Source organism: Parambassis ranga, chromosome 10, assembly GCF_900634625.1.
Source record: "Parambassis ranga chromosome 10, fParRan2.1, whole genome shotgun sequence".
Taxonomy (NCBI): Eukaryota; Metazoa; Chordata; class Actinopteri; family Ambassidae; genus Parambassis; species Parambassis ranga.
In genome coordinates, this window is record NC_041031.1 from 15,948,669 (window position 1) to 15,970,563 (window position 21,895).

The 21,895-nt window shown below is 41.3% G+C and overlaps 2 protein-coding genes across 3 annotated transcripts in view; both read left to right on the top strand.

Moving 5' to 3' along the window:
* The window catches only part of clnk (cytokine dependent hematopoietic cell linker), a 140,290-nt gene that overhangs the window by 108,555 nt on the left and 9,840 nt on the right, over positions 1-21,895 (top strand). The window lies entirely within an intron of this gene.
* hs3st1 (heparan sulfate (glucosamine) 3-O-sulfotransferase 1) lies at positions 225-2,538 on the top strand. Its single transcript, XM_028417024.1, has 2 exons — positions 225-470; positions 927-2,538. Exon 2 carries the CDS (start codon positions 1,066-1,068, stop codon positions 1,981-1,983), a length of 918 nt encoding a protein of 305 aa, XP_028272825.1. The 5' UTR covers positions 225-470; positions 927-1,065; the 3' UTR covers positions 1,984-2,538.

Here is a 21,895-nt window from a genome sequence, read left to right on the forward strand (position 1 = left end):
AATTCTCTGTGTTATGAATCATTAGCTGCTTTTTATCCCCCTAAAATGTGTGTGTGTGTGTATGTGTGTGTGTGTGTGTGGTCCACGCCTCGGTCACCTGCTTCAGTCTCTTATCGCACTTTCTGTCAAATACCTTCACATTTCAGCTACGTGAGTCAGACCGGGGGAGTGGTCCGGCGGGCGTAATGTAGGCGTGGGCTTCCACACAACAGCTGACACTCAAAACCGAGAGGACGGTCCGAGGCTGAGCACACAGCGCAGAGGAGGCTCCGGTGAACTTCCCCGTTTGTGTGGAAGCAAGTTGTTTCCCTTTATTCGTGCGCGCTCGCAGAACACACTCAGACGCAGACAGGGTGGATCGGTACAGCGGCCGCTTCCGTGGACGCGTCGGTGCAGAGAGGACAGAGAGGACAGAGGCACAACCTGCACGAAATGAAACCTTTGTCGAGTGGACGGGTACAGTTATAAAGGTAAGAGAAGCAAGATGCCTCCACACAAGAGGACAACGTGTGACAGCGCGCACAAAAACGCGCAGCTTTTATGTGCGTGCTTCTTCTAATTAATTTGCCTGCTTTGTATTTGTACTTACTGTAGACAAGACACATTTATTAATAAGGCGAATGCATGCTTTTTATTGTTTATGTTATGTTTATAGATTGTAAACAAGTACATTTGGCTTATCTACAATTTATCCTACATACATGTATTAAAGAAGGATATTTTATCTACTGGTAATTTATGCCACATTTCCTATTCCCTGCTTATTTGTGGCTATAGGAGATTTTGCAGGATGGAGTTTATTCACAACAACAGCCATAAATGATCCAAATGTTTCTTTCTTGAACTTGTTCACAGCAGTCTGGTTCTGTGGTACTGCCAGATTTTCAGCAGAAATCCTCTAATCACAGCCGTTTCTTCCCTTGCAGTCACAGCTGCTGGCAGAGAAGAGGCAGTTTTTCCTTTTATTCTGTCAGACCGTTGTCCTCCGGCAGCTGCTCTTTCAATGTGGGATACAGTTTTAGTGCTTTCGCCAGGCTGAAATCCTCCAGGGTCAGGACCTCCCTCATGGCAGCCTTGCTCCTTGGGCTGCTGCTTTTTGCAATGCAGTCTCCCCCAATCCCCTCCAGGCCAGTAGTTGATGGGGGGCCACCTTTTCCTCCCACCTTGTCACCCACAGACAACGGGACCACTAGCCACCCTAATGGGACCTTCCAGCAGCTTCCTCAGATAATAATTATTGGTGTGAGGAAGGGGGGGACGCGGGCGCTGATCGAGATGCTCAGCCTGCACAGCGCGGTGGCAGCGGCTCAGAACGAGGTGCACTTCTTTGACTGGGAGAGTCACTTTCAGAAGGGCCTGCCTTGGTATCTCAGCCAGATGCCCTACGCTTTCCCCAACCAGCTGACGGTAGAGAAGACGCCGGCCTACTTCACCTCCAGCAAGGTGCCCAGACGCATCCACCAGATGAACCCTGACATCAAGCTGCTGCTCATCCTTAGAGACCCCACGGAGCGGGTGCTTTCGGACTATACCCAGGTCTTTTATAACCGTCTTCAGAAGCACAAGCGCTACCAGCCCATCGAATCAGTGCTGGTGAAGGATGGCGAGATCAACCTGGGATACAAGGCTCTCAATCGCAGCCTGTACTATATTCACATGCAGAACTGGCTGCAGTACTTACCGATGGAGAGCATTCACATTGTGGACGGGGACGAGTTGATCAGGGACCCCTTCCCCGAGATGATAAAAGTGGAACGCTTCTTGAAGCTGGAACCCCAGATAAATGCTTCAAATTTTTATTTCAACAAAACTAAAGGATTCTACTGTTTGAGAGACCACGGACGAGAGAGGTGTTTACACGATTCAAAAGGCAGGGCCCACCCTCACGTGGCTCCGGCCATTCTGCAGAAACTCTACCAGTTCTTTCATGAACCCAACAAGAAGTTCTTTGAGCTGGTCGGTCGAACATTCAACTGGAAGTAAAACCCTGTGAGAGACCCACAGGGGTGAACTCTCATTTTCCTCAGTAACAGCGTAGATGAAGATGAGACAAGGCTAATGTAAATTTAATCTATTTTTGTACTAGTATGTTTGTTACAGGAGAGTGATGGAGCCGAACTATCAGGGCAGACGGCAGTTGATGACTGTTCATTTTCCTGACATTTTTTTTTTGTACTGTAGTTTGTCTGATGAAGGCAGACAGTTGTTATTGCATTCATTAAGACATTCAGACTTTAGACTGTGTCAGTTAATATGTTACATACAGATAAGCACTGAGCAGTTTTATATTGTCATACCCTCTTGTTTCACTTCCTATAATATATAACATCTAACTTTTTAGAGTTCTGAAGGACCTTTACCTGCTGCTATGATTTTCTCAGTCACTTTAAACACCATACTGAATATAATTATTTCTTTATGTATGAGTCAAGTTATTCAAACGCTGTGTGCACACCATTTGTTGCTGATCATCACTGTAAATATATTTTTTAAAGAAGTGAAGAATTAATACCATAATAAAGATGAATTTTATTTTTAGCATGTCCTGTGATGCTTTTCTTGGGTTTATCTATTTTTACTCATCTAATAAGTATCAGTCTGTTGATCTATGAGCAAAAAGGACGGCTCAAGGTGTGTCTGTGGACGGACTGTACCCTGTCTGTGTGTGTGTGCCACATTATAGAGGTGAAACAATGGTGCTATCTAATCATAACAATCATTACTGTTGGCTGCCTTTTGCCAAAAAGATGTGGGCCGCAGTTTCTACAGGTATATATTTAAAAAATTAGGATTAGTGTAAGAGAATTCAGAGTGGGCAGGTAGGTAAAGTTAGAATTTAAACACAATCCAAACCATGAGAAATCAAAAGAGAAGTTGTTTATGCCCAAGGGTGCGATCTCCTTTCAGTTTTTTTTAAGAGAGAGGCAAGGTGTTATTTATTCAAATCGTAGTGCTACTTTGAAAACATCAGCAGCACAGTCTCGACGACATAAAGCTCCAGGAAACCCACAGTAGCTGTTTCATATTTGAATGTGGCCTAGTTTTTACTCGGGGGGCTTAGTGGGACAGGATGTTAACCTCGCTGCCCTTTAAACGTACACCACAGCAATATATTTACACCTTTTATTCTTCTGTGTCCTGTGTGAGAGGAGTAATCCCCTGATCTGCATGCAGTGTACATGTGTTCTTACATTGTTGAGCAAGACTATCAATGCTTTCGGGCAAAACAGGTTTTGGCTGCAGACGAGGTGCAGACAGAGTAAACAGTATGTGGAGGTTCAACGTGGAGGCTGATGAACGCTGTAAGATTACCAGCTCTTGGAATGTGCAGCGAGAACAAGCATGTTCTGCTTTCTAGTGTTGTTTCTGAATATCTCCAGATGTTCTTTTTGGAGTCGCCACATCTGGAGGAATTTGTAGGACCGCATGAGCATTACTAGAAATCCAAAACAGAGCAGCGACAATGTCAGTGTCACCTTCAGAGAAATGTGGCTCTCTCGTCTCACCAGGAGCTGCAGAAACACACAGTTTAGGAGGAAAACCTCATACTTGAAATAACTGTGGTCTCAACCTGAGGGAATTGTCTTGTTGCTTGCTTAATATTTCTATATTACATAACAATTCAAAAAAAGAGCTTGTAAAAAGAAACCACTTAGGCTTGTTTTTGACATGTTTGACTCCTGTCTTCTCAGATCATTTTATTTATGTAACATTTTGAGGCTAGGTAGAAAAATGTACATTTAATATATTTTAACACAAAACTTTTCCATAAAAAATACACAAATTCACAACTAAGTCACAACTAGTTTAGTTCTTTTCTTTCCTAACTTAATCATCTCATGACCCTCAGCTTTATCTTGTGTCCTTTGACCTCTAATTGTATATCGCTGGCAGACTAACGCTAGCTCACTGACCACCAAGAACAACTGCTTATTTGGTGGATATTCTTGTTTCATTGCACAGCAAACTTCTAGAGTTCAGAAATCAGGAGTTAAACAATGGTGTGAAGAATGTATCTGTTTGGAATTCATCCCAAAGGCCATAATTTGCTATGTTTATGTTGTATGTTAAAACTCATATAGTATATAGCTGTTGATTGTGCTTCTCTCATGCCCATGCTGCTTTAAATATGTACTCCTCTTTATGGTATCCTCTGCTAGGGATGCCCCAATCCCAGATTAACCAATCATTGACTTCACACACATCGTCACCACTCAGCAGTAATCCACCGTTTTAGACAAACTGCCTACAAGTTTGTCTCTGTAGCTTCCACTTTGGTTGAATTCCCATAATGCTGTGGGACTGTGGGACCATGACTCGGCCTTCAGACTGTGTCTATCATTTGTTGACAGGCAGATGTCTTTTGTTGTTCTGAAGCAGTCCTCAGCAGAACATTTGGGAGATGAATCACAGAAACCAGAAACAATACACTGACTCAAGAAGCTTATTGATTGAGTGTTACTGCAGAATTTGTAGAAGTTCTGTGTAAGTTTGTCACTGTGAGCACCATCTTTTGATCCTTTGCTACTATAAAATATTGATTAAAGCACCTTTAAGAACAGATGGATAATGCAATAATGTCGAAGCACCTGCTCTGGCTTTCTGAAGGCTGAAATCAGTGAGAGCACAGCTCTCACTGTTTCTGTCTCTGGCTGTGTCTCTCACAACTCAACATTAGCGAAGCATCTATTAAGAGTTCATGAACGCCCCATTAGTCTAGTCAGCTGTGTGGCCCTCTTAAAGTTTTACAGTCACAGATTTCCCTTAACATCACCTAATTAATCTCAGCCACATAATTAATTTGCCTACTCGCCCCACATGCAGGTTGAGCGGCAAACCAGTGCTACAACAAGGATTAATGGCTTTGCCCTCCTTCCAGCACCTCCCCCTGTCCAGCACCTCCTCCGTAACTCTATTTTCTGTGAAACTTTCTGGACTGTCTGCCGCCACATCTCCTCCCCTCTCCTCCCCTCTCCTCCCCCCTGCTCCCCCTGCTGCCAGCTCACACTGGTTGTTCCTGAAGGGGCCTGTTTCCTCCAAATCACAATCAGCCATTCTGGGGTTTTTCAAAGGATGATGTGATCCGATGGAGCACAGCCTCTTCTGCAGTCTCCCGGGCTGCAGCTCGCTTTAATTGGAATAGATTGTTTGTCCACTCAGTGTGTGAAGCCGGCAGAAATAACACATGCACCCACTCTTTCTCTATTTTCTATGCAAACACTGAAATAGGAATCTTGCACACACACACACACACACTGTCAGCTTACAAACCTGGCTACGTGTGTGTGTTACCTTTATATTTGAGTCACAGAGTACAGTATCTGAATTTCCTAAAACAACAAACCTGATATTTAAACTTGACTTCTCTGTCTTCTCTACTACACAGTTTTGACCCTCCTTAATTTGCGTCTGTGAATCCAAAGAAAGCTAGGAGCTGGAACTGACATGTTTCTTTGGTCAATGTACATACAAAAGACTGACTGATAATTTACACATTTCCCATCCTACATCTGCTAGTCCAATATTTCAACAGTTCGTGGATCCCCAGGAAGGATCCTGAGCTTGTCAGTGGACCATGTAATTTGAGGAAGCTGTTATGACACATGCACTCTAGCCTAAAATAAAGCTTCTTCTTTTTGAACCAGGTAACCTTGAAATCAGGACATGCCAGGTAAATGAAAAGATGCTCCATCTTATCTGCACTTTTTGAGAAGCATCTTTGACTCAGATAATCTGCTGTCAGTGTAATCTATCACTAGAAGTCCAACAAATCATGATGAAACAAACAAGCTTGTGGTTCCTGTTCAGAATCTGTCAGATTTGGCAGCTTTATAATTCTTACTTCCCCATAAATCCAGCTGTGATGCCACTTTGATGCTCTGCAGGGCAGTTTACAGTAACAACTGTCAGAGTTACCACTGTTAGTTTGAGGTACAATAGCAACAGCGTGCGTGAGTATAAAACACTATCACTGACTAACTTTGTAAATTTTTGAATTAGTTCTTCAATATGGCCTTAAATAAGTCATTCAGGGCTACATACATTACATCAACATGTCCTACATTTTCTTTAGACATCATCCCCCACACAGAACCAAGAATAACAGTTTTTTTAGAATATGCTTTTATTGTATCTATAATTAGAGGAGACTTTTAAGGGGTTTTGTAAGCATCACTGTTTCAGGCCAGGTCATTCGGTGGTTTTACATTTCCCCAGACTGTAACAGTATTTAGGAACAGCTTCCACAAAGGCAAAAACTATGAAATAGATATGGTAGATTTTCAGACAGTTTAATCCCCTGAAAGCCTGAGAAATACACACCCCGTATTCTGCTTCTTTATGCTGTAGAGTTTGTATTGTTTTCTTTTTCTTCTGAATCTACAGTCCGTGTGGCTGCTTGTTTTAAATTACTTACAGAAATTGCCCTTCTTCCATTACCTGCTTCTTGGAAATTCTCAAGATTGGCTGGCTTATTTAGCCTCTTGAGAAAGCCTGTAAGAGTACAAACTAAAAGTGATTTTGGCAGAAGATGACGGCATCACAGTGAATAGATTGAATCAACTAAATTAAATACCACAGCAAGTGACTCAAAGTTATGATTCTCCCACAGGCCATCACATAAATCATCAATTTATTCCTATGCTTATTATATCTATGAGCATTTCCATTTTGCAGCTTGACGTATAGCATTTAGGTATTAGATCTGAAAAATGTGCTTTTACCTCTGAGTGAGCAGCTTCCTCAATCCTGTTTACCCGTTCAGAGCTAATGGAACGTAAACATACATATCATTTGGGAAAAGGCTACAGGAGGGAGGGCCTGCTCTCTGCTGCCTGATACATGCGCATATATTCCCATCACTCCCTTATCTCGCTCAGGTTCTACATGGGCCACTGCTGTGCGAGCCAGTCATAGCTGCGTGCTGTAATCAGTCATTTACTGGCACGGTGTGTTCTGGCAGAGGAATAAGCCTTCATGGCCAACGATAACTCCCACTGCTAACTGACACCTCTGCATGGCGAGGCATGACTGGGCCCACAGATAGCCCTCACTCCCTCTGCGTGTGTGCAACATGCATGCAGGTTTCATGGCTTGTGTTTTTCTGTGTACATGTGAATTGTCCTGCATTGGGGAGAAAAATCTACAAGTGTCCATGCAAGCCCATGTATATGTGGGATTAAATGTGTGTGTCCATCCGTACAGAGCAGTGAAACATATGGATTTTGATGTTAAGCAGGATTTTCTCCAGATACTCACCACATATTGGCACTCAAATAGCTCTAAATGAGTTCTGTAATTGGGAATAGTGACATTTGCACTTGACGTCAGAGCTAAGCCTATTCAGACACTTCTGACTCAAATCATACTGCAGTGTCACTCAGTTTGTCAGAAAACATTGCCTCTCTAATCCACCCATAATAACACTTAGTTCTCCAGACACCCAACAAATGTTCTCTGTGTATGCACTGCATATGGTTCAAATCAAAGCTAAATGACGTGCAAGCGCACGCAAGTATCACATTACAACATCACTGAATTTTGAGTGTGTGCTATCAGGATTAAAACAAGCTGCATATTAAAACCAGGTGTTGACTGGTGGTGGTGTTATGCTGTGAACACACTCCTGTTCCGGGTCAAAGGAAAACAAAACTCACAATAATATTCTAATTAAAACAAGGATCCTGCAGCTATATTGGCTAATATTGGAAGTGCTGGGGGAGAGTGTGGGACCTCCCCACTCCCAACACTGCCATGAGAATTCTGTTCTTATGAATCAGGACGATCAAGGAAGAAGTGACACAAAACAACCTCAAAGACACAAAAATATAATTTATAACAACCACAAGTTGGTACTAATGGTAATAATAAATCTATACATAATAATATAATTCAATACACTGATAGGTGTTAGTTTTAATAACTGTTAGTTACCGCCAAGAACCCTTGAAATTTCTAAATCCATCCCTGCATGTTGAGTCTGAATTTCACAGATTAAGACAGACAGCTGAGTGCTTTAAAAAAAAAGGCTGATTTGATTTGATTTGACATTTGGCACACTTCAGACATTTCTTCTTATAATCTTCTGACTTCTCACAGGAAACATTGTCTTTCTAGTTGAACCGCGCTTCTTCCAATATGATGTACAGCATAGCACAAAGGGAAATCATATTCCCCAATGTCAGTCTGAGAAAATAGGAAACAGGTGGTAAGTGTGCTTGTTGTGTAAAGACAAAATTACATTCAATCTGTGCACACAGGGAAAGACATTTCCTCCTGCCTCATGCCTGCCTTCTGCAAATAAAGAGAGAGAAAAAGCAATTGGCTGTTTAATGATTGACCAAATCCCCTCACCCATGAGTCTTGAAATCCAATGACCTGCTCAGCTGATGTACGGCGTCTCCCCTGGAGAATGATAATGAAATTATCTGTCATGTTTCCTAATTGAAACATTATTTTTTTTTTTTGCGAGGGCCACATAGACTTCTATAAAAAAGCAAAGGGCCACTGATTTTTTTAAGCTAAATAATATTTAAATAATACTTTAAATGTGTGCTAGAGGCGTGTTGAAGCATCTCCCCACTCAGGTGGTGTGAAGTTAGTTTTAGCCTAGCCTACTGAAGAAAAGCATTAGAGTTAAAACTAGTAAACAAGAAGAGAACAAAAGTCGGGTGAGAAATGTGAAAGTCGGGTGAGAAATGTGTTTTTTGGGAGCTGACGACTGAAATATGCCAGTTGCAGCACTGCGGTCACACCTGCATACGCTCTGGAGTTTCAGAATGCTTTATTGTACATCTCAGCATAGTTGTGCACCTCATTTTAAAGAAAAAGCGCCTGTTTGCGGGCTGGCCCGGTCCACAGGTGGCATTGGGGGAATGTGGGGGCCCACGTGCCGTACTTTGCCCAGGTCTGTTTTAAAGTCTGTTCTCATTATATGCTGCACAGTGTACACTTTTTGTCATTTTTCTGACCCTTTGTGTTAAAAAACAACATGGAAACTTGATGTCTGCATTGTTACAGTAATGTTGTTACTCTTTGAACATTTCAGAAGGTAATGGAATGGTAGCTATGGTGGCTTTAGGACAGTGTTGGTTGGTCACGTGCATCTTTTGGCTTAGAGAGAGGTAAATTAGAGGCCACTTACATTCATAAAAGAAAAATCTCTAGTCACAAATGTATAGATAGTATATAACTATGGACAAAACCTGTGATGTCACCAATGGAGCCATTTTGAGTCTCTGTGGCAGGCTCCGACGGTCACCATGTTGGCAGCATCACAGTCTGCCTACAGGGCAGGGACAGGAGTAGAGCTGGGGCAGGCAGGAAGCAGGAGGCTCGCCCTATGAGTTGGCACTTGCCTGTCACACATGAAACTTGTGACTCACATGTTACTACACATAATTATAATATATGTAATATATATATATATATATATATATATATGTAATATATATATATATATATACCAGCTGTAAACATGTTTATTTCTGCAGTTTGACATTTTAACATGAAACCTTTGGAGTTGGCCTCTAGAGGCTGTAGGGTGAACTGCAATGTTTAACACTTTCGCATGGGCTTCGTTTTTCAGCCTCAGAGATTGTCGCTAGCATGAATTCCAGCTTTTTATTGGTCCCTCTGTTCATACTGCAGCTCACATCATTTGATAGCTCTGAGTAGAGTTAATATAAAAGAGCAATGTTTTAATCAGACAGGAACCTTCAGAAGCCCTTGTCATGTCTCCGCTGACTGTTGAAAGTGATTTTTTTTTTCAGTCCATGTCATTGTAGCTGGAGTTGGCAAATAAGCACATATTCCATTTATATAATTATATGATCGTAAGACTGTATAGATCAAAGAAAATGCCTTGACTGTTCTGTTTCTTTTAGCTTCAGGCTCAATGCTGCAGTTGACATGAAACCCTGACAGTGTTTTTGAGTATGTCTGTTGTAAGTCAAGGTTTTTGACCCAGCACAACTCAGAATCACAAATCAACCAGAGGAATTTAATAAGATATTTTCAACTGCTGACCTTGGTCACAGAACATAAAGACAGCACATCGACAGTATGAAACGTCTCTGAGAAGCAGAGAAACATATGCAGCGTCTGCTGAGGATCTTCAACATCACAGAAGCTCTCTGTTTCTGCCATTCTCTCTGAAGTCAGAAAAGGAATATACAACAGTAGCTGAAGCCACGGCTTGCCGTCATTCAATCCTGCAGATCAAACACACTAGCCAACAATCCAAAGGAGCCTAGCAGAACACTTTCTCACACATCTGTCAACATTTTCAGGTGCTCCCGCCTCTCAATTCCCCAACAAGAGCAAGTCTGAGCATTAAAAGTCCCCCGGAGAGAGGTGAACAGAGAAAAGATGGGAGTAGGACATTGATCTAGTTGTGTAACATGCTGCAGTTTGCCATAGGTCAATGAAATTCCATCAGCTTTTTCCCCTTTGGTCAATATTCATCTGAAGAGTCTCCACAGACATTGTCTCCTAGCCCTCAGCCACTTGTATAAATCTGCAGACGGCTGCTTTCACTGAGAGGGCAGAATCAGATTGCAACAGGAAAGAACGAAGGAAAAAAACTCTTGACATGCAGGGCAGACTCTAGAGAAATAAAAGAGAGCCGACATTGTATGTTTCAACCGATTTCAATGAAGAAATCTGTATTCTATTAACTTTCAGGCTGATTCTATTAAGCATGTCTAATAGAATCAGCCTGGAACAGCATCACGGTGAGCCAAAATACTGAAACAATGGACACACAATGAAGCCCTATTGTCTAATACAGAGACTATAAGCTGCAGACAGGGAACAATATAAATCCTGACACAGCCTCTCTTTTTGCATTTGCTTATTGTTGCTCCCTCTAGTGGATTCTTAAGTCACCTTGGACTAAAAGGGGATAATAGGTCGGTAAATAACACTTTGTAAAAAATGGCAATACAGCAATGTAAAGCAATGCTTATTTGTCATAATAAGGCTTCTGAATCTAAGGTGAAGCTGATTTTATTCACTTCTGGTTTGTGTAATTTCATGAATGAAATAACTAATTGCAAAACAAAATCGAAAAATTATAAATCAGAAAATATAGATTAACTTTCCTAAGATACGCTTCTGCTCGGTGTTGTTCACTAAAGAATATGTAATAATGAGGAAAGCAGTAGAATTCATCCTCAGTCAGCAGGATCCAGTTTAACTCTCCTGCCTCCATTTTGGAGGTGGTTCCCATAGTTCAACTCAGAGTCAATGAGACTGCTTTGCATATTACCTTGGCAACTGCCTGTTTTATCATTAGGCCGCTGTTCAAAATTTCCTTAATAGTAGTTTCATTCTAACAGAGACATTTCGTATGGAAATGTGACTCCTCCCTGCTCTGACAAAATGAGGCTCTCAGCAGAAAGGATTTTGTTTCTAACTCAAAAACAAGACCTGTATTAACATATCAAGGAGCTTGAAGAAACAGGGAAAAAAAAGACGGAGAGATATTCTAAACATCTTCCCAGCGGACGGCTGACAATAGATGTCTGGTCTTATTGTAGCAGAAACAGTTATTTCAACCATGTGGGTTTTTTTAAACATCACATTATGTATTGCTTTGATATTTCTTTGCTTTCTGTGCTTTTGTTCTGTCTTTTAGGAATCAAAAATTCATTTTTCTGTCTTTTTTTTTACATCACAAACTGTAATAGTTTGTCCTGATGATTTCCATATATATAGAAAAGCACCTGCCATACAGAACCTCGTCTTTGAGCTTGAGCTTCCTGCCATGTGGCTGCATGTAAAGATGTTTACTGCTCTGCAGGTTTTATTAACCCTTGCAGAAACACATGCTGGTGAAAATGTGTCTTGCAGCTGTATTTACATTAATGCTGTCAAAGGAGGTCAGAGTAGCTTTTCTGTGTCTCCTGGAGTTTTTTTTTTTTTTTTGAGGAGCAAATGACACGAAGTGAAGCGGTGCTGCTGCTGGTGTGTGATAGCAGTGTGTGGGGGGCTTGGGGGGGTGCATTAGCCGCTGTCTGGCGTCTGAGAGGGTGGAGGGAAGTGAGAGAGAGGCTTAATGTCTGTCTACTTCTATTTCCCTCTTAATTTCACACACTGTTGAGTCAGCCTATTGACTGACTGCTTATGGTGATGCTGGCGGTCCACCAACACTGCAGAGGAGGCAGTGCATATAACTCTTCCTCACTGCTCCATTTCACCATGTAGGAGCTCCACTTATTTAATAAGCTGCTACCAGGCCCATTCTCACCCATCCATGCATTCATGTAACCTGCCTCCTACATGGGAGAGTGTGTGTGTGTGTGAGTGTGTGTGTGATGCATTTATCAGGTTGTAGCTCTGGGCATCCCTGCAAGCCTGTGTGCAAGCTACATCCTTGTGTGAGACGAGAAGGGAAGTGAAGTAAGAGTGATCCTGCATGCACTCTGAAGGCTCTTTGCACCTTTGTGTCCCAAGAGTGCTCAGCCCTCAAATCAATACTCCTTTAGCCTTTATTCCTCAACTTCCCAAACTTTTTACATTTCACACACACCAGAGGGACCGGTGAAGAGAAACATGTTTTGTCCACCTGCACACGGATGGAGGAAACATAATTTTACCCTCTCTAAAGTGTCCCTTTAATAACAAGGTCTGATAGATGGATTATGGATACAGTCGTCTCTATTTTTATCTAGCAAATATTTTTTATGCTGTCAATTTTTGTTTTTCAACTTTTCTGAGATCTGTTTTACACACACACACACACACTCAATATCTTGAATTTCATGTTGCCTAGCTCCCATGATCTGGATGGTCCGGGACCTTGACGGGGGATTGCTGTATGCTTATCATTTTCTAGGTTAATATTATTAGTAACTTTTAATCATCCTGCTATCTATCTAGGTAGATAGAACTATTTTTTTTATGGATTGGTTACAAGTTTGTAATATTTAAGACAATGAATGTTCAAAATGAGATTATAACCAGAAAACATTACCTCTTGTGTGAATTCATTGTTTTTAAACAGCAACTTTAGACAATCATTTTGGTCTTACTTCCTTCAATATACTTATTACATAGACACATTTTAGCTTTAGCCGTTTTCGCCTTCTTTCCCAGCATGTCCCCAGTTTGCTGCAGCTAATTCAGGATACAGGATTAATGTAGGCTTGTGGAGGCTCAGATAAAGTTTGCTTTTGCAGTGGAAGTGCACACATAGCATAAGCAATAATCTAATTACTGCACAAAACCGTGTTTACAAGTATGAGGACCTCTCTTTCAGTAAACGTAGATCCTTTATAACCCAAAGAGACATGAAGTAGATGAAGTCCAGATCGCCGCTGTGCCATAATGTTTCAAAATTGTTTTTTACAAAAGCTGTGAATGTTATCTCCTTCAATCTGCAAACTAATCTCTTCTCAAATCGTAGAAAAGTTGCTGTTGAACAGTTCTTGGGAGGATTCAATAAAACAGCACAGACAGTAAATCAAGTCTGTCTGTAATGGAACAGCAGCGTCTCCTGAAATTGGTCTTCTTTTCTAGGTCACAGGAATGAATAAGGTAAATCACCAACTTGTAATCTGGCTGCTGTCACCTTACTCCACGGCTAAAGGCCCTTATCAGCGTTGACAGTGCTGAAGCCATTTTGTTTGCGAGGTGTAAATAACATTACACTGGTCATGAAGTAAGATAAGGTGTTTCACAAAATGTGAGCCTTAACAGATTTTGACAGCTAGCTGATATTCTGTGGAGCTGATTTGGTTCAAGGAGGAAAACATGGGAAATGAGATAGAGGAATATGTGCAGAGGCTGTGAGATGTCGCTGCAGAAATGGGACTGTGCACTGCTCAGTGATGATACTGAAGGCACCATTGATAGCATTGTGTTTCAGGGATGTGTGAACACTAGGGAGAAGTGAGAACAACATATTTATTTATATACAGGGACTGATTAAATTTTTTTTGCATGGTAATGTGTGTAATTTACCAAGACTATAATCAGCAAAGGTTGGAAAAAAATAAGATTGGTTTGTTTGAAGATATGGGGCCATGGCAGCAGGTTCTGTTTGTCCACTCCCCTTTCTTCATAATAAACTCTTGGTATTACTGGCCCTGCAAAGGAAGCTTCTTGCAACAGGCTTCTTAACAAGAGAGAGAGAGCCACGTCTGCCCCTGTGATTTGTTATTCAGTGAACCGCATCTCTGGAGAAATGGATTTACTGGCGTGCCCTCTGCAGAGAAATGAAGGTCAGCCCCTACCTAGGAGATGCCATTTGCAGCGCAATGCAATTGTTAATACGCAGCTTTGAGAAAAGCGGGCAGAAAAACATTCATACCCATTTGGAATTCTGGTGATGGAGAGAGATGAGAGGAGAAGGGTGCAGGGATTAGGAGGGCAAAGGCAGAGCTGGTCTAGTGGTTTCTTTCTTTCTGAGCAGCACTCCACAGTTTCTTACACTCGTTGCCACAACCCTCTGCTGTTTGAGGGGAGAAATATTTCAACTGTAGCTGTTACTTTCCTGTTTTCTCACATACAGCTTTAGCTTGAAGGGAAATCTCACCTTTAACCTCAAGAATGTGTGAGGCCTCACAGTAAGACAAGTGTTTGGTTTTACACCTGGTAGCGCTCCACCTTTATTAGCATGTAGAGTACACGGTACACATAATCAAGGTGTGAACAGACCTTACTGCTGATATTTTACTATTTTTGATCGCTTGTAAAACCCTCACAGTTAAATGACTGATACCACATTAGAATATAAGGCTTAGCACAGGCTAGCATCCTGGAAATAGGGATAAATAGAAAGTGACTTAATGTGACACACAGAACCATCAAAAAGGTCGCCATTAAAAAACTGTTTGGGAAGAACGGTTGATTTAATGAACTGAATCAATCAATGCCAATTACAGGCTAACCACAACCAATCAGATCAATGAATCACTCACAGAGGAAACACAAGAAGTGAATGAGGCTGTTTGTAAGCTAGCAAGTAGCAAGCACTAGTTATGTTAGAGGATTTTTGCACTTTTTGTAAAATACACGTTATTGCCTCTTTTGGTTTAATAATGTACCCCCCAGATACAACACATGGTTATGTTTATGCCGACTGGCCAAAATGGAACATGTGACTGTATTGTATAGCTGAAAAAGTCCACATTAGGTAGGCTGCAGACCCTAACCTCAGGAGTCCATAATTCACATTGCTTGTTTCGTTGTCACATACTGTTTTGTTTTCAATTGCTGTCGGGGTAAGGCTTTAAATTCATAACATTAAACACATGTTATGAGGAAAAACTTTCCCTTTACATATATCCTACACATAGACATGTGGCTGGGGAAATACGCACACATATTCTGTGTCATATGGTGTTTCCTCATGTTTAGACTTTTGGTGACTAATGTTGACATGATTGGTTGATACAGACGTCACTCCTATCCACTCACAGGGTGCTACTCTGAAGCTGAAGCGCACTCAGCTGTTAGCTGATGAAACTAAAACACTAAAACAACCCCGTAAAGCTTTCTTCTCAGGAGACGTCTGAGGAAATAGCTTTGAACATTTTGTGCCTGTTCGGATATTGAGAGACAAGGATGAGGAAATGCATGTCTGGCAGAAAGGATGATGTGATAATTGATATTATCAGCTTAAAATGTAACTTGATCTACTTGTTTAGCTGTCACGAATGCAGAGGAGGAAATGTAAAGCTGTAAGAGGACCAATCACAGTGGTCTTTGCACAGGATGTAGTTAAATTCTGGAGGAGGTTCTTGCCAGGCTGCAGGAGTTCCTGGCTTCAGTTCGACGGGGTATAAATCAAGCTTATAAGTGGTATTGATCTCTTAGTCCAAGGAAATAGCCACGTTTGATCACTCCTCCTTAAAGCAAAGTTTCTTTTTTTTCACTTTTAAGCTGAAATAAGAATAGGAGCAAACTGGTGTCTCAGTTTGATGTAATAATTTCATCGCCTTGCTCAGAGCCGTTTTGAATGTAGGACAAGGTTTTGCATGGAAAAAAAAACCTCAGTATGCTGTCTGCTTCAAAACATCTTCAACTTGTCTTATGCCTGTGAAGCCATTGTAGCACTGCCAATGTTTTGATATGATCAGTGCCCTGTTGCACTGTTCCTTCAGCATCAAGAGGAACAGTTTGGAAAGTCGTGAAGCATTAATTGAGGATGTACAGTAAGAAGCCTCTCGAGTGGCTATTTTGTGCATCGTGTCAACTTTGTTGGAGCCTCTTAACAAAGAAAAGTAGTGGTTCTGTTATCAGATGTGACTGTTTAAGAGACTGCAGTGCACGTTTAGTATCTCCTGATCCTGTTTTTGTTTTGGTCCATAAAATTTTCCTCCCACTTTTCTCCTCCACTCTTTATCGTTCCCTCAGGGAGAAAGGAGGCTCGAGCTGTATCCTGATCAATTCATTGTTTCCCGCCCTCAAGGCGTTACCTCATCTCAGTGAAAGAAAGCTGAATTCTTTCCATGCTGTAGGTGACCAAAATAGCTTTGAGACATCCATTAATCAAGCTGGCAAAGTTTTGACTTTTTACAAGTACATGTCCTGCAGGCGCCATCGTCCTCAGACAGCTTTGCTTGTCTGTAAGATGTATCTCGTCAGGAGAGTAGCACTTTGTTTTTAGAAACATGTTTATCATGTCAGTCAGGTAAGTCCACAATCTGTTTTATTAGCTTAGCATGGAGGCTAAGTCAAGATGCTGGAGAGCTGGTTTTTCCCCCTTTTGAACAGAGCAAGGCAGCCTCTATTTGTGTTCGTCATGCTATGCTAAGCTACCATCTGCTGTCAGGATCGTGCTGAATGTGTTACCATTTTTACACTAAAATTACTGCACATATGTTAAGACACTTCAAAGGCTTATTTATGTTTTACTCCTACTCTCTTCAAATTCCCCACTGTGAAATCTGTGGCTGAGATAGCAAGAGGTGCACAGAAACAGGGTAGAAATTAATCTGACCATCTGGACAGCATGTTTACGTCCCTCGCACCCTGTTCAATGTGGGACTGATGCACCTGGAGAGCACCTTGCTGCAGCATGAGGAATACTTTGCATGCCACTTGAAAGTTTGCACTGACATGTTATCTGTGGAGTGTCACAGATATAGATCTCTTTGTGAAAAGAACTATGACCAATAAATACCCTTGACTGCACCAGTGGTTTGACGTGGGAATGAACTGAAGCCATTATTCTGGGCTGGTCAGTTATCTCTGCCAGGCCAAGCAAACATGTGATTCTACTATAGACCCACAGCATGTGGTAAAAATGCAGCCACAGTGCTGCTGGTTCCTCCTCCATCCTCTCTGCTGGAGGCCAAAATGAAAGCTATTTTTACATCTACCTGAATCTCATGCATGTTGGCATAGTTTTTGTTTTTTTATACATCTATTATATATATATATATATATAATATATAAAATAAATCAGCTCTATCAAGCCTTTGTTACCTCAAACTAAACATGTTACAACCAAGGAACCAAGGAATTTTTGTTTCTTTCACTGAGTGTGTCTCCAGGATGGCCGTAGAAGAAAATACCAGACCGAACCTTTTTTTATTGCAAGGTGCTCATAGTGACTGTTTAAATTATGAGTCACAGCCAGTGACCTGATAATAACATCAGACAGGACAGTCACCTCTTTTTTCCAACCTCGGCTCACAGACGTTAAATTGTCCCATACGGGGCTTTAGTGAACAAAATCACTGTAACCTTTCCAATTTGGAAGCACTAGACCTGAAATACCAAACCTGCTTCTTGAAAGTTGACAAAATCTCTCTGTGTCTTCAAGGCCAACTGTGTGTGTGTGTGTCTCGTCTTTTTAGGTGAAAGAGTCTCACAGGCGCTTCATTTTAAAGACGATTTACACAAAGTTTGATAAAACTCTGTTAAAGACTTTATTGCTCGCCTGTGGTTCACCTGTGTCTGTGCTGAGTTCTTGTCACACAGAATCACAGAAAAGTGTCTTTCCATGCAGAGTTTACTAATGTCTACTTTAAAGTCTACCTGCAATTGTTTTTCTTAGTAACCTTAAAATCAGAAGGGTTTACATTAATATACATATAAGACAGTATTGCTTAAACATTGTATTAAAGGAGGACCCAAACACAGACAATGAAAACAAAGTGACTGAATAAACAGTGAGCTTTAAATGAAAAGCTGAAATGAAAGACAGAAGAATTAAACATGTGATTACTGGCACCACCAAGTGGCAGTTTCAAAAAGACTTGTCTGCACTAAGGGGGAGAGCCACGTACCTTTGTATTTCTAGTGTTAAGTTAAATTCACAAGCTTGGAAGAGAACAGAATCCCATCAGATTTATAAGCATTCAAAATCTAGTTGTTTTTATTTTACTGATCAGTGTTGTTACAGCTTCTGTATATATATATATACAGAAGCTGTAACAACACTGTGTGTGTGTGTGTGTGTGTGTGTGTGTGTGTGTGTGTGTGTGTGTGTGTGTGTGTTTCATTAGTTTACCATGAATTCTGAATTATTTTTGTGACTTCCAATAGGAAATGTCAGTGAGGTAACTCTCAAGACAAAGTGGGTTATGCAGCGAGACAACAACTCCAAGTACACAAGTCGTTTTACAAAAGAATGTCCAAGATGTTGTAGAAGCTCCTGAAGCAAGCAGTTCATTATTTATTCATTTACCGAATAAATCAATGAGAAGGTAAAATATTTATAGTTTGATTTGATCTGGTTTTCTTTTCCCACTAACTGATGTTTTGCATCATATTCATGCAGAAGTACAGGAAATTCTAAAGGTTCATAAACTTTGCACTGTGTGCAGCATCGTGTTCTTAAATGTAAAATTTGGATTTGATTTGATTTGATTTCTGTTTAGAGACTTTTGAAGTACATTTGTGATCAAGATTAGGGTTTGAATAAGTCACATAGCCTGATATAAGCAGCAGCTTCAGGCTGGTTCTCAGTTTTTGTGGTAAATTATTTGCATCTGCAGCAGCAGCAACAGTGATGAATATTATTGCCTAATTGCAGCTGTGGACATTCACAGTCTACAGAGAAACACATGATGGTTTTCACACTCAGGATCAAATCATTACAGTCATCGCACAGTCAATTAACTTCCATTCTCTGCCCCGCCATGTCCTTTAGACCACTTGAACCTCATGAGCTCGGCATAACGCATTGAGATGGGTGGATTATATGAATAGAGTGGCTGTCGGGCTCAGAAGCTGCAGGCAATGAGGATAAAATAGGCCCCTTTTGCTTGAAGTTAATGTAGATGGATTGTGTCCGGGGTGATGAAGAGCCACATTTACTGGGGGCTGCGGCCGAGGTGAGGACCCGGACTGTTAGCCTGCTAAACTGCAGCAGCACAGGGAGACTGATACTTGCTCTCTCTGCAGGCTATTACACATGTGGCGGGACCGGCGGTGGCTGGCAAAGTAAGGAGCAGGATTCAGTAGTCGAGGGGTTGCAGTAATTAGACTTGACCTGCTCATCCATTACTCCTGGTCCCACTGTTGCTCATTTGGAATTGGTCGAGCAATGCTTTCCTCCAGTGTGTGTGTGTGTGTGTGTCCTACTGTAGCCTCATTTCTGGCATCTAGCTTTGACTCTGCTTTAACACACATGTGATCATGTGATGCAGACTGTGTATCAAATGGAAGACTTTGGGTAGTTTTTGAGTACATGCACACATCTTGGTTGACTCTTTTAACAACCAGGCTCACTACAGATGGACATGTTTATCTTCCACTAGTCACATATGATGACATATGACATAGATGTTCTAATTTTGAAGTATCTAGCAAGACATTTTGTAAGTTTCAACCTATTTATCTATTCAGACATTACTGTTTTTCTAATTCTTATTGATTTATAGACCTTTTTCTTGCATGTTGCACTTTTATATTGAGATGTTTATGTTGATAAAATGTTATCTCAATGGCAGTAAGCACAACTTCCTGTTCTTCCACAGAATGAGGTTTTTGACTTCTCATGTCAACACTGATAGTATCTTGATTATGCCGGCTGTGCTTTATACAGCAGTTTGAACATTTTAGTACTAGACTTGAACGCAACGTTCATTTAAAAATCAAATGCTAGTTCTGGGTTGTTGGTTTTTTAATACACAAGTTCTATTAATACAATATATATTATATATAATATATATTCTATGCTACAAAACCAGAACTAATTAAAGCAGCATGTTTTTCCAAGAATCATACATCATGCATGTATTTCCCCTTGATGTGGTGCACCTGGCAAACAGCCCTACTATTCTCATCAGCGCTCCATCCGCCTGTTATGAGAAGCACCGATAACATCTGCACGTGTTGTCAGTTAAAATAAAACAAGTATTTCTGTCTTATATAGATATACTGTAGTGCTATTTATAAAAAACAGTTATATGGTGCTGTGTTGGTGTTTACAATTTAACCAACTTGTCAGTGTGAGACAGTAAACACCTTCACATTAGTGTTATTACATTGCATCACTGGCTTGCATGAGTTTTAATGTGACGTTGGCCTGGTGAGTGTGCCATCTGAGCCAGGTGAAGCACGACTCCTAGCCTGCTAACGATCAGCAGGCTGGCTCTCAGCTCGCCAGCCCTGGTTCCCCTCACTCAGACACACATCTTCCAGAGACTCCAACCACAGCAGGGGGAATGACTGGGATAAATAAGGAATAATCAAGGAATATTTCTGGCTGCGAGTTGACCTGAATATGGGGTTCCTTGCCGTCATGGAGACTGCCAAGGCGCTGCTGCCACTATAATGAATGAAGTAGCACGTAGAGAAGAAAGAGGAAAAAGAGACGTACAGTAAAATCATGATGGAGATGGAGGAGGAGGAGGAGGCAGCTCTTTTGTGGTGGGATTTATACTGATGCTTGTTTCAATCTAACTTTTGCATGCTGTGACATCTACCCACAGCCCTTATGAATTTAAGTTTTTGTAAACCTAAGAATAATCAGTGAGTAGGCAGTAGGTTTTTGACAGGTTCATGAAAATACCACATCCTCCTCAAAACATTTCTCTGTCAGGTGATAAGCACTAAGATAAACAAAACAGAGATGTGGCCCTGTGTGTTTCACCCCTATTTATTAATGATCAAATACTAAATGTATTAAGTTTATTCTTGACAATCTGAAGGTGATCTGACTAATCCCCTTTCTCTGCTAAAAACTGCTTCTCTCTTTTCACCTCTCCTTGTCACAAACTTCATTTCAAGCTGATGGACCACAGCTCTTCACAAAGTTCACATAGCCATGACACATTGCTGCAGTATCAGATCAGGTATCTTCCTTGGTGAGGATAATATTTCATGTACAGGACATTCGTTTTCTAGTCAACTTCAGCGGTGAGCCACCGCTGGTCTCTGTCCATCCATCATCTCCTGACCTTCAGCACTGTGCCCTGACGGCTGCCTGGGGCACAGAGTGAGTGACTAATGTCATCCCAGCTGCCACCTCCGCGCAACAAAGGCCCCTGATATCCGTCCAGTATTATCCGAGCCTGGCGTCTACAGATTCCTATCACTGCTCCCAGCTTTAATTATTCACGCTGCTGAATCACACACTCATCAGAGAGATAGCCAGACTGGCCAGACTGCCTGCCCCCTCTCTCTCTCTCTCTCTCTCTCTGTGATCTTATCTGTCTGGCTGTATGACACTACCTCATCCTTCTCTTATAAACTCTAGATTAGAATGGAGTTGGCTTTTCCTGTGCTTAAACATACAATGAATAGTTTCATCTCGGAGCAACAGGGTACTTCTGTGTTTACAGATGAGGAGATAAAAATGAGTTTTGTGGTTTTCAGAATTAGTTTTTGTCAGAATTAGTGTTGGTCTGACCATTTTTCAGTCTTTCCACATTGAGACCCATTGTGGAGACAATCCTCAGGCTGAACAACTGTAAGCTCTTCTGACGTCACA

Coding starts and splice junctions, on each gene's coding strand:
- hs3st1 (XM_028417024.1), top strand. CDS start 1,066: ATGGCAGCCTTGCTCCTTGGGCTGCTGCTTTTTGCAATGCAGTCTCCC.